The 12,170-nt window shown below is 45.6% G+C and overlaps 1 protein-coding gene across 6 annotated transcripts in view; it reads right to left on the bottom strand.

Annotated features, from left to right (window-relative positions):
- col15a1b (collagen, type XV, alpha 1b) overlaps positions 1-12,170 on the bottom strand; it is a 371,940-nt gene that overhangs the window by 66,297 nt on the left and 293,473 nt on the right. For 5 of the 6 annotated variants that reach the window (XM_078540165.1, XM_078540166.1, XM_078540161.1 and 2 more), the window contains 5 exons: positions 10,365-10,418; positions 10,217-10,276; positions 9,141-9,218; positions 8,948-8,989; positions 6,098-6,140 (listed from right to left, as the gene is read on the bottom strand). In XM_078540165.1, the coding sequence (XP_078396291.1) occupies positions 6,098-6,140; positions 8,948-8,989; positions 9,141-9,218; positions 10,217-10,276; positions 10,365-10,418 (277 nt within the window). The remainder of the gene's footprint in view (positions 1-6,097; positions 6,141-8,947; positions 8,990-9,140; positions 9,219-10,216; positions 10,277-10,364; positions 10,419-12,170) is intronic. The other variant, XM_078540164.1, reaches the window with a different exon arrangement.

The raw sequence follows: 12,170 nt of genomic DNA, 5'->3' as shown, positions 1-12,170 counted from the left end.
TGACAAGTGGCAAGTAACATTCACGCCACACAAAAGTCAGGAAATGGCCATCTCCAACAAGAGAGAATCCAACCATCGCTCCTTGATGTTCAATGGCATTACCATCACTGAATCCCCCACTATCAACATCCTGGGGGTTACCATTAACCAACTGAATTGGACTAGCCATATAAATACTGTGGCTACAAGAGCAGGTCAGAGGCTTGGAATCATGCAATGAGTAACTCACCTCCTGACTCCCCAAAGCCTGTTCACCATCTACAAGGCACAAGTCAGGAGTGTGATGGAATACTCCCCACTTGCCTGGATGAGTGCAGCTCCTATAACACTCAAGAAGTTTGACACCATCCAAGACAAAGCAGCCCGCTTGATTGGCACCCCATCCACAAACATTCACTCCCTCCATCACCGACGCACAGTAGCAGCAGTGTGTACCATCTACAAGATGCACTGCAGGAATTCACCAAGTCTCCTTAGACAGCACCTTCCAAAACCACGACCATTACCACCTAGAAGGACAAGGGCAACAGATAGATAGGAACACCACCACCTAGAGGTTCCCTTCCACGCAACTCACCATCCTGACTGGAAATATATCACTGTTCCTTCACTGATGTTGGGTCAAAATCCTGGAACTCCCTTCCTAACAGCACAGTGGGTGTACCTACACCTCATGGACTGCAGCGGCTCAAGGCGGCAGCTCACCACCACCTTCTCAAGGGCAACTAGGGATGGGCAATAAATGCTGGCCCAGCCAGTGACACCCACATCCCGTGAATGAATGAAAAAACCTGCTTAAGCTAAAGCACAGGACTACGTGCATGCCAAACAGCATATGCAGCAAGTGATAGATAGAACTAAGCGATTCCACAATCAATGGATCAGATCTAAGCTCTGCAGTCCTGGCACATCCAGTCGAGAATGGTGGTGGACAATTAAAAAACTCACTGGAGGAGGAGGCTCCACAAATATCCCCATCCTCAATGATGGAGGAGACCAGCACATCACTGCAAAAGATAAGGCTGAAGCATTCACAACAATCTTCAGCCAGAAGTGCTGAGTGGATGATCCATCTCGGCCTCCTCCGGAGGTCCCCAGCATCACAGATGCAAGTCTTCAGTCAATTCAATTCACTCCACGTGATATCAAGAAACGGCTGAAGGCATTGGATACTGAAAAGGCTATGGGCCCTGACAATAGTACTGAAGACTTGTGCCCAGAACTTGCCGCGCCCCTAGCCAAGCTGTTCCAGTGCAGCTACAACACTGGCATCTACCTGGCAATGTGGAAAATTGCCCAGGTATGTCCTGTACACAAAAAGCAGGACAAATCCAACCTGGCTAATTACCGCCCCGTCAGTCTACTCTTCATCATCAGTAAAGTGGTGGAAAGGATAATCCACAGTGCTATCAAGCAGCACTTGCTTAGCAATAACCTGCTCACTGGTGCTCAGTTTGGGTTCTGCCAGGGCCACTCAGCTCCTGACCTCATTACAGCCTTGGTTCAAACATGGACAAAAGAGCTGAACGCCCGAGGTGAGGTGAGAGTGACTGCCCTTGACATCAAGGCAGCATTTGACTGAGTTGTGGTATCACGGAGCCCTAGCAAAACTTGAGTCAATGGGAGTCAGGGGGAAACTCTCCACTGGTTGGAGTCATACCTAGCACAAAGAAAGATGGTTGTGGCTGTTGGAGGTCAATCATCTCAGTTCCAGGACATCTCTGCAGGAGCTCCTCAGGGTAGTGTCCTCAGCACAACCATCTTCAGCTGCTTCATCAGCTCCTTCCATCATCAGGCCAGAAGTGGGGATGTTTGCTGATGATTGCACAATGTTCAGCACCATTTGCGAGTCCTCAGACACTGAAGCAGTCCATGTGCAAATGCAGCAAGATCTGGACAATATCCAGGCTTGGGGTGACAAGTAGCAAGTAACATTCGTGCCACACAAGTGCCAGGCAATGACCATCTCCAACAAGAAAGAATCTAACCATCGCCCCATGACATTCAATGGCATTAGCATTACTGAATACCCCATTGTCAACATCCTGGGGGCTCACCATTGACCAGAAACTGAACTGGACTAGCCATATAAATACTGTGGCTACAAGAGCAGGTCAGAGGCGAGGGATCCAAGCTGTTATTAATTAATTAATTAACGAAGAACTAGAGGGCACAGGTTCAAAATAATTGGCTAAAGGAGTGAATGTGATGTGAGGAAAATTTTTTTCACCCAGAGGGTGGTTGGAATAAACTCCCTGAGAGGGTGGTGGGGCCACATTCAATTGAGGTATTCAAAAGGGAATTGGATTGCTACCTGAAAGGAAATAACGTGCATGGTTATGGGGATAAGGCAGCGGAGTGGGTCTAGGTAGAATGCTCTTTCAGAGAGCCTGTGCAAACTCAATGGGCTGAATGGCCTCCTTCTGCACTGTAAACATTCTGTGATGTGTCACTGGCTGCTTCCCAATGTGACCTCCACAGCATTACAACAGGAAGACTTTGAATTCCTGAAATCATACAACCACCTGGCTGATGTGACACCAGATACCAAATTTGGGCAATGCCTGTGTATGTATTTGTTCATCACTCTTCAACAATCTGGTGTGAAGCAGAAAGATGGGCCCTATGCTAGGATTGTTTAAAGTGTTCCAAAATTGCAGGCAAGGTAACCTTTTAAAACTTTTTTCTATGGCAAAGTGTCTGGAAGTATTCTGGAGTCTTTTGGGAGGTGCTGTGGGTGAGTTCCTGGATTTGCCAGAGTGTATTGCTGCATTCTCATGGCAGGGGGGCTTGGGAGTGGCTTGTTTGCAGAGAGACGGAGGAGCAGGTAATCACAAAAAGACTGCACCATGTATGGGGGCAGCAATGGCTGTGCCTCTGGGTTTGTAGCATGGCAAGGAGATGGAGCAGAGGCTGCAGAGAGGGGCAAGCTCCACACTAAGCCCTCTGCTAATTTGGAGCTGGCCTTCAAAATGAATGCCTCCAGTGCCACGTCCATCATCCTGGAACCTCTCTGTGCCCTGCTGTTCAACTTGCCATAATTTAATTTGCAGCAATATTGTGGAGTGCAGCTTCCCTTTAAAAGGGACAGTCTGCATTTAAGAAGAGCAGGTTGGCTGCACCCCCTGTATTCTTAACAGTGCCACAGGGCCCCCTTGCTGAGTGGCGAAGCTGCCGGCAGCATTCAGGAAAGGAAGCAGCGTGAGTCCAGCTCGATGTTATACTTACTCAGGTGTGTTTTGTCTATCTCAATCTGAAACGGCACAGGCAGGTCAGGAATCCTGACCCTTGCATCCAAAAAACGAGGCTATCCAATTGCTACTCCATGGCGACTTTTCAAATCAATAGTTGAAGCATATTGTTCAAGCTGAAACTGGCCAGCCCCAATTTTAATGTAATATTTCACACTACTTTAATTGGGTTTGTTACCCACAATAAAGTTTATGCTGCGTAACACATTTTATGCAGCACTTTTTGCACTACTTTAATCAAAGTGCTACAACCGAAAAATTTAACTTGCTCTAAGTGTAGCCTTCCTCATTTCCTAAAGGTTGTGTCACCTTCACATTCAAATTCAATGATAAGTGGGAAAAACCCTAGGGCACTGTCATTTTAAGAACTTTGTGCCATGTATGGCTACACAAGTCAGGTTCTCATTCTTATCTTGATGAGAATGATCACAAGACCCAATGTCCTAGCATGTCAGAAAGAAAACAGAAGGGCAAGTTTGTACAAGTCTTGCATTCTAAGTATGAGGATACCATATATATATATGTATATATATATATGTACACCAGGGGATTTAACCATCCCTTTTCATTCTTTCATCCTCTACATACCAGTGATGTATCGGCATGGTAACAAGTATCGTGGGAGAAAACCCTCTTGTAACTCAATATAAAATTACAAGAACAGTTAATGATGAGAAAAAGCCAATCAGCCCATTCTTCTAGTACCCTGACTCTCCCATCAAAGTTCATTACTCTAGCATCTTAACTCTTCCATCAAAGCTCTCATCTCTGGTACCCTACCTCTCTCATTGTAACACATTCCGCTAATATCTTGACTCTCCAATCGAAGCTTATGCATCTAATTCTCCCATCAAAACCCATCCCTCTAGACCCCTAACTCTCTCATCGAAGCTCTTAACTCTCGTGCACTGATATTCCTATCAAAGCCCACCACTCTAGAACCTAAATCTTCCATCCAAACTGGTTCCTCTATCTGAACTTTTGCATCAAAGCTTATTCTCCTAGTACCCTAGTTCTCCCATCAAAGCCCATCCCTCTAGAGCCCTAACTTTCCCATCGAGGTCTTACCTCTAGTACCTTAACTCTCCTATTGAAGCCCATGTCCCTAGAGCCCTAATTTTCCCATCAAATCTTGTCCCTCTAGCATGCTAACTCTTCCATTACAGCAAGTTATGGTCTTGGCATTGTTGATCAAACCTCTTCTATTTGCATTGTAGAATTCAGAAATGGGGCTTTTCTCAGCTGCTGAGGGCCTTCAGCACTGAAGTTATGAAATTCTGCTTGGTCAAGGTAGTTTTCTTAAAAACCTGAACACAAAATAGAATCATAGAGGATGCAGGAACATAAAAATGCTGGAGATGTTTATCATTTTGGCTTCTCTGAGGAAATCAAGGAGCTGGTTGGGGCGGGGGTGGGTGTGTGTGTGGGGAAGAAGAGGGATAGGGAGTATAATCTGTCAAGACCAATCCATTAATCCCGCTTCATCCAGAGCCCACTAAATTCACTTCATCAAGAAGGTCTCCATCCAGAGTCTATTAAACTCATTCCACTCAAGAGTTTAATACGTCAACAGGACAGGCTTAATACACTTGCTGTTTTGCTCTATCCTACATTTCTGTTTGTTTGCAAGTTCAGAAGAGTGGAAAAGAACCATTCAACCCATTGAACCCCATGTCAAGTCCATCATCCTCTTTACATTCAGAGCCCATTGAGTCTACTCTATCCTGAGCCTAACAAGCCTTCTCCACCCAGAGCCCAATGAGCCTGCAAGGTAAAGAGCCAAGACCAATCCACTCAGAGCCCATCAAGCCCACACCATCCAGAGCCTATTAACCTCAATCCGTCCAGGGCTTGTTTAACTCACTCTGTCCAGAGTCTGTTAACCTTATGCTGTCCAGAGCCTGTTAAACTCACTCTGTCCAGAGTCTGTTAACCTCATGCTGTCCAGAGCCTGTTAAACTCACTCCGTCCAGAGCCTGTTAAACTCACTCCATCTAGGGCCTGTTAACCTCACTCCGCCCAGAATCTGTTAACCTCACTCTGCCCAGAGTCTGTTAACCTCACTCCGCTCAGAGTTTGTTAACCTCACTCCATCCAGAATTTGTTAAACTCACTCCGTCCATCCCATCAAAAACCTATTGAGCCCACTCCACCCATAGCCCAATGAGCTTGTTAGATTTGGATTTCATGTTTGATTATTCTGCCCCAACTACTGCAGTCTATTGATCTAAAACTTCAATGGGACTAATCTTCTCTCTGATATTCCCCTAAAAATAATAAGCAGTGCTGTTCTATCTTTGTCACCATTGTCAACATACGTTGCTCCAGCTCCCTATTAAAGGTATTAATTGATCCCAAAACTACTACCTTCCCTGGGAATATATTCATATCTCAACCTTTCATCCCACAACCAGCCTAATGATTGTCAAAACCTTGACCCCTCTATGGGATCTGTATTTATGATGATTGGTTTTCTGATCTTTGTGAATGTCCCCCAGTAGGGACAAAGGGGTAGATGAGGCAAATTAAAAACTGAGATTGCATAAGACAAAGTACGATGGAGTTGAGTATTGTTGATGATAGGTGGACTTGACCCGGAAAAGGTTCTTCAAGCTGAAGACCTGTGTACTGTATGGGTGAGGAAAGTGCCTGATCAGGATGAACAAGTTTCTTGAAGGGACAACATCACTGGCTGCTTCTATCCTAATAGATGATGGCATGCTCATTTTCATGTAGAAACTGAATGAATGAGAGAGGACTAAGAATGTTCTTTATTGCATAAATGAAATTACATCCAATTCATTGGAGTCACTTTTAATACCGTGAAATTCACCACAATAGCTTACCCAGGTAGTTATAGTCCACTTGCTGATCCAACTGACCATTTACCTAATAGGAAAGGGGGAAGAGAGAAGATGCCAATGAAGGCAAACTGCATCACACCACAGGACCAGTTTACAAACACACTTGGAAAATTAGGGTTTCCATTTTCTAATGTTAATGTAAAAAACATCACTGAGGTTTTAATTACATCTTCTTTTGCTCTAAACCTTGTATTAAAAAAATAACCTGGGTCAAATTCAAGAACTGATTTACTTATAATAGTTTATGAATAGCGTAAACATAAGGAGAGATTCCAGTTATATGCAAGTTTAGGATCATACAGTTGAATCTTTATAAACACACAGCTTAATGAGAAACACTTTTCTTAATTAAGAACTGTGCATTAGGAGACATTGGGGAATTCTTAGCCAAGTATGTGTTTATTCAGACACTGCTGTTCGACATACTTCTATGTACCAGAAAGTGCACAATACACAGCTCTGTCATCATTCAGCAAGGGTGAGGACTCAGGCATCACATTACACAAAACAATAAACCTCCACACCAATGCCATGCATCATGCCAGAAACATCTTTTTTTTAAAGTTTCATGCTCTTTTTCAAGGTCCATTGACAAGATTTTCACATTTCTGATAAGGCAGCCTCTGAAAATTGCTCTTGTTCTGTCTCTCACGCTGAACTGCATCAACATGAAGATTGCAGTGAATACATTGTGAATACTTTGTGATAGTGAGTCTGCTGGTGACAACATCACTGGGTTGATGGATGAGCTCAAAAGACCCTTTGTTTGACACTACTGGGAGAATGAAAAATTTGCAGGGTTAAGGAAGAAGAGTGGAGGGGGTGGGACTAATTGGATAGGTCCTTCAAAGGGCTGGCGCAAGCACGATGGGCAGTATTTAATCAAGGCGACAGGGGCCTCACCTGCTGACTAGGGAGCCAGCAGGAGCCCTGGTTTGCTTCCTTTGGAGGAGGCACATTGAATTAAGTGCCTCTCAGGCACTTAAGTGGCCTGTGGGGGCCTTCCCTGGGATCAAGGGCCCTGGGGCAGAAATCCCCCCCCCCCCCCCCCCCCCCCAAACAAGAGGTGGCTGTCATTGCAGGCAGTGCCACTGGGGTAGCTTCCAGCAATGCAACCATGGAGATTGCTGAGGGAGCCAGGCCACAGGTGAGCGGAGGCAGAATGGGGGTCACAGGGGGGGTTGGGAGGGTACCCGGGAGGGTACCCAGCAGCAAGGGAAGTGGGTGGAGGTGGGAGGGTACCCAGCAGCAAGGGAAGTGGGTGGAGGTGGGAGGGGGCCCGGCAGCAAGGGAAGTGGGTGGAGGTGGGAGGGGGCCCAGCAGCAAGGGAAGTGGGTGGAGGTGGGAGGGGGCCCGGCAGCAAGGGAAGTGGGTGGAGGTGGGAGGGGGCCCGGCAGCAAGGGAAGTGGGTGGAGGTGGGAGGGGGCCCGGCAGCAAGGGAAGTGGGTGGAGGCAGGTGGGAGGGGGCCCGGCAGCAAGGGAAGTGGGTGGAGGTGGGAGAGTACCCGGCAGCAAGGGAAGTGGGTGGAGGTGGGAGGGTACCCGGCAGCAAGGAAAGTGGGTGGAGGTGGGAGGGGGCCCGGCAGCAAGGGAAGTGGGTGGAGGTGGGAGGGGGCCCGGCAGCAAGGGAAGTGGGTGGAGGCAGGTGGGAGGGGGCCCGGCAGCAAGGGAAGTGGGTGGAGGTGGGAGGGTACCCGGCAGCAAGGGAAGTGGGTGGAGGTGGGAGGGTACCCGGCAGCAAGGAAAGTGGGTGGAGGTGGGAGGGGGCCCGGCAGCAAGGGAAGTGGGTGGAGGTGGGAGGGGGCCCGGCAGCGAGGGAAGTGGGTGGTTCTTAGACACAGTTTGTTTTTTGAGCTTCCTGCATGGCAACTACCCCACACACTGCTGGTTGAATACCAATGGCAGAAGGTGAGGTCCTTAAGTGGGCATTAATTGCTCACTTAAGGGCCTCAACTGGCAGCGGGGCGGGAAGGCCGTCCACAAGCCTTCCTGCCCCAGACTTAATCAAAGCAGGGGCAGGAAGGTGGCGGAGTACCCACCTGACACCCTCCTGCCTGATTAAATACCCTACTGCCTCCAAACTTCCCTCGGGGGTGGGGGGGGGGGGGGGGGGTGGGGGGGGGGTGGGGGGCATTAAATTCCACCCGATGAACTGAATGGCCTCCTTCTGTGCTGCACAGGTCTATGAAGGACTGAAACAGATGGAAGTCACTTTCGAAAAGGAGCAGTGAACTCACTGCTAAGCTCACAATGCTGTCAACCCAGTCACTGGACCTACAAAGATTTATGCATTTGCATCAAACTCTGTTATGCAGCAGCTCTTTTTGGTTGGCATGTCGGAAAACAAGAATGTTAGATGACAGATTTATATATGTAATATAAATGCCAATGCAACACATGCAAAAACCATCTGTACTGGGACACGTAAGGCACACTTAGCTAGATCACTCTCTCCTGAGGATCTATTTTATGAAACTGTGCTACCAGCCTCACAAGACAGCAAAGTTACCCCAGGTGTGCAACTCTTCACAACTGTGTTAAAGCACAAAACATCAAGAGTGAGGTCAGTCCATTGCAATTACTTCTTTAAGGCTTGCTCTAATTTTTATTAAGGAAAATAACTTACTTTCAAAGCTCTAAAGTTTAAGCCGTAGCATTCAAGACAAGACAGACAGAAAGAAAGGGGCTTCAAGGCGGTTATGTTAAACAGAGAAGAAAGTACAAGATTACAGGTGCGTTATCAACCAGTTGAATTTCCAGTTGTCAAATGGGATCTTAATTAGCAGCTTTCAAATTACGGTATGTGATCAGGTCATTCTTCATTCAACTTACGGGCATTTTGCAGTGAGGTCTGGGAGGAACTGGAAAAACTGTCTATTCAAAGTTGGAGGAAAATGAATTGGTAAATAAAAATTGAGCACATAACAAAACACATATAAATGATACAAAGATGAAAGACTACAAAGGCAAAGAAAGAGCATTTAAAAGAATGATGAACAATCTATAGTACGTACAAATAACATACCCCTTTTATATTGAGGATTTGACCAGGAGGTCCTGGAGGTCCCGGAAGTCCCGGAAGTCCTGGGAATCCAGCAGGGCCCTAAAAATGGACATAGATCATTCAATTTTCAGTGATGCTTTCTGTTTTGCCAGCTTTCTAATCAGTGTGGTTTTCTCCTTGTTTCCTGCTGCACCTACAAAAGCATTGGATCTAATTCAATTATCGATAAGAGCAACTATCAGTATTACATTCAGGACATTTACTGCACATTTCCAGTTTCGTTTGAGAAGGTGGTGGGCCTTCTTCTTAAATCGCTGCTGTCTGTGGGATGATTATTAGATCAGGAGTTCCAGGATTTCGACTCAGCAACAATGAAGGCAAGGGCAATCTATGTCCCAGACAGGATGCTTTTTAAAAAATTCATTCATTTATGGGATGTGTGTGTCACTGGCTAGGCCAGCATTTATTGCCAATCCCTAATTATCCTTGTTGAGAGGGCAGTCAACATTGCTGTGGGTCTGGAGTCAGATGTAGGCCAGACCAGGTAAGGGTGGCAGACTTCCTACCCTAAAGGACATCAATGAACCAGATGGGTTTTTCTGACAATCGACAATGGTCATCGTCTTGGAGACTGTGCTGTTCCTATGAACCTGCTGCTCTTGTCCTTCTGGGTTGTAGAGGTCATGGGTATCGAATATGCTGCTGAAAAAGCCTTGTTAAGTTGCTTTAGTGCACTTGGAGACAGCTTTAGACAAAATGTTGGAGTTGCAAGAATGATCAGAGCAGATATTGAGGCTAAGGATATCCACAGATAAAGGGCTGCGGTGAGAGAAAGCATTATTGCCTGGCAGCAGTGATGGTTGAGAAGTTGTATTAAATTGGGCAAACAAAGGCAGTAGATAAAGTGATAAAAAAGGAACTAGCTGTTAGGCTTCAGCTCCCTCAGGACTGTGCATTAATCAGTCTGAAATTGCACAAGTTAAGTACCCACTTGATTACTGCTTGCAAAATGCTCAAGCAGCATTTGGAAAAGCAGCAGAAATCCATTCGAAAATATTTGCTACGGAAATGTTTAGATTTCACTGTTGTGCACATACCATAAGTGTTGTTGCAGATTCACCTTTCTGACCCTTTCTGCCATTTATTCCTGGACGACCCTGCAAGGAGCACAACAAATAGCTACTTATTTATAATCTTATCATTTTTCATTTCTGGCCTCCAATTTTGCAGTATGTACAAACTTACATGTCTACCAGGAAGGCCAAATTCTCCTTTAGGTCCAGGATGTCCCATTGGCCCCTAAAAAGAAACTTGCAGTTATGAAATTTTTGAGTAATATTGAACCACACTTTCATTTGTTTTAAATTACAACACAGGAACAATTTCCCATTGTCTCATTGGCAATAAAAACACTGTTTTATGTTAAAATGATATGTATGCCAGTACTGCTCTGAAACACCTGCGTGGAGACGCAAAACTTTTGCCTTCTCTTATTCTAGCCTTTTGTTTGGAAGAAATGCAGAATATTCTTGATTCAAAATCTGGGATCTTTATATTTACTCAAACAGGCAGATAGCTAATCCTAAAGATGGGACCTTCGACACTGCAACACTTTCTAAATACGGCACTGAAAATTATGTGTTGGAGTGGGGCTGAAATTCACTGATCCAAGCACATGACTGCTGATCGGTAAACTGGACAGATATCTACTTTTGGCTCAGATTAGCTGCTTCAAGCTACAGCATCACCTTAGTCTCAGTTTAACCCGATCTAAGCCCTTCAATCAATCAACTTTTAGCCATTCACTTGGATGACATTTAACCTGCACTTGCTACAATCAGAGGAGGTTTTAATCACAGAATCACTGAATTGTTACAGCGCAGAAGAGGGCCATTTGGCCCATCGTGTCTGCATCAGCTCTCCAAATGAGCATAATGACTTAGTGCCATTCTCCTGCCTTTCCCCCGTAACCCTGCACATTGTTTCTATTCAAATAATCATCCAATGCCCTCTTGAATGCCTCGATTAAATCTGCCTCCACCACACTTCCAGGCAGTGCATTCCAGACCTGGACCACTCGCAGCGTGAAAAAGTTCTTTTTCACATCGCATTTGCTTCTTTTGCAAATCACTTTAAAACTGTGCTCTCTCATTCTCAATCCTTTTATAAGTGGGAACAGTTTCTCCCTATCTACTCTGTCCAGCCCCCTCATGATTTTGAACACCTCTATCAAATCTCCTCTTAGCCTTCTCCTCTCCAAGGAGAACAGTCCCAACCTCTCCAATCTATCTTCATAACTGAAGTTCCTCATCCCTGGTACTATTCTTATAAACTTCTTCTGCACTCTCTCCAATGTGTTCACATCCTTCCTAAAGTGTGGCGCTCAGCATTGTACACAATACTCCAGCTGAGGTCTAACAAGTATCTTATATGAGTTCAGCATAACCTCCTTGCCTTTGTACTCTATGCCCCTGTTAATAAAGTCTAGGGTACTGTATGCTTTAATAACTGCTCTCTCCACCTGTCCTGCCACCTTCAATGATTTATGCACATATACACCCAGCTCTCTCTGCTCCTGCACCCCCTTAAGAGCTGTACCCCTTATTTTATATTGTCTCTCCATGTTCTTCCTGCCAAAATGCATCACCTCACACTTCTCCACATTCAACTTCATCTGCCACCTATCTGCCCACTACACCAACTTGCCTATGTCCTCTTGAAGTTCTAGACTGTCCTCCTCACAGTTTACAATGCTTCCAAATTTCATATCATCTACAAACTTTGAAATTGTCCCCTACACACCAAGATCAAGATCATTAATATATATCAGGAAAAGCTAGGGTCCCAATAGTGACCCCTGGGGAACTCCACTACAAACCTTCCTCCAGCCTGGAAAATATCCATTGACCATTACTCTGTTTCCTATTTTTCAGCCAATTTTGTATCCACATTGCTACTGTTCCTTTTATTCCACGAGCAATAACTTTTCTCACAAGTCTGTTGTGTGGCATTGTATCGAATGCCTTTTGAAAGCCCATGTACACCACATCA

Source organism: Cetorhinus maximus, chromosome 4, assembly GCF_964194155.1.
Source record: "Cetorhinus maximus chromosome 4, sCetMax3.hap1.1, whole genome shotgun sequence".
In the NCBI taxonomy this organism is placed as follows: Eukaryota; Metazoa; Chordata; class Chondrichthyes; order Lamniformes; family Cetorhinidae; genus Cetorhinus; species Cetorhinus maximus.
This window is presented reverse-complemented; position numbering and strand designations above follow the sequence as displayed.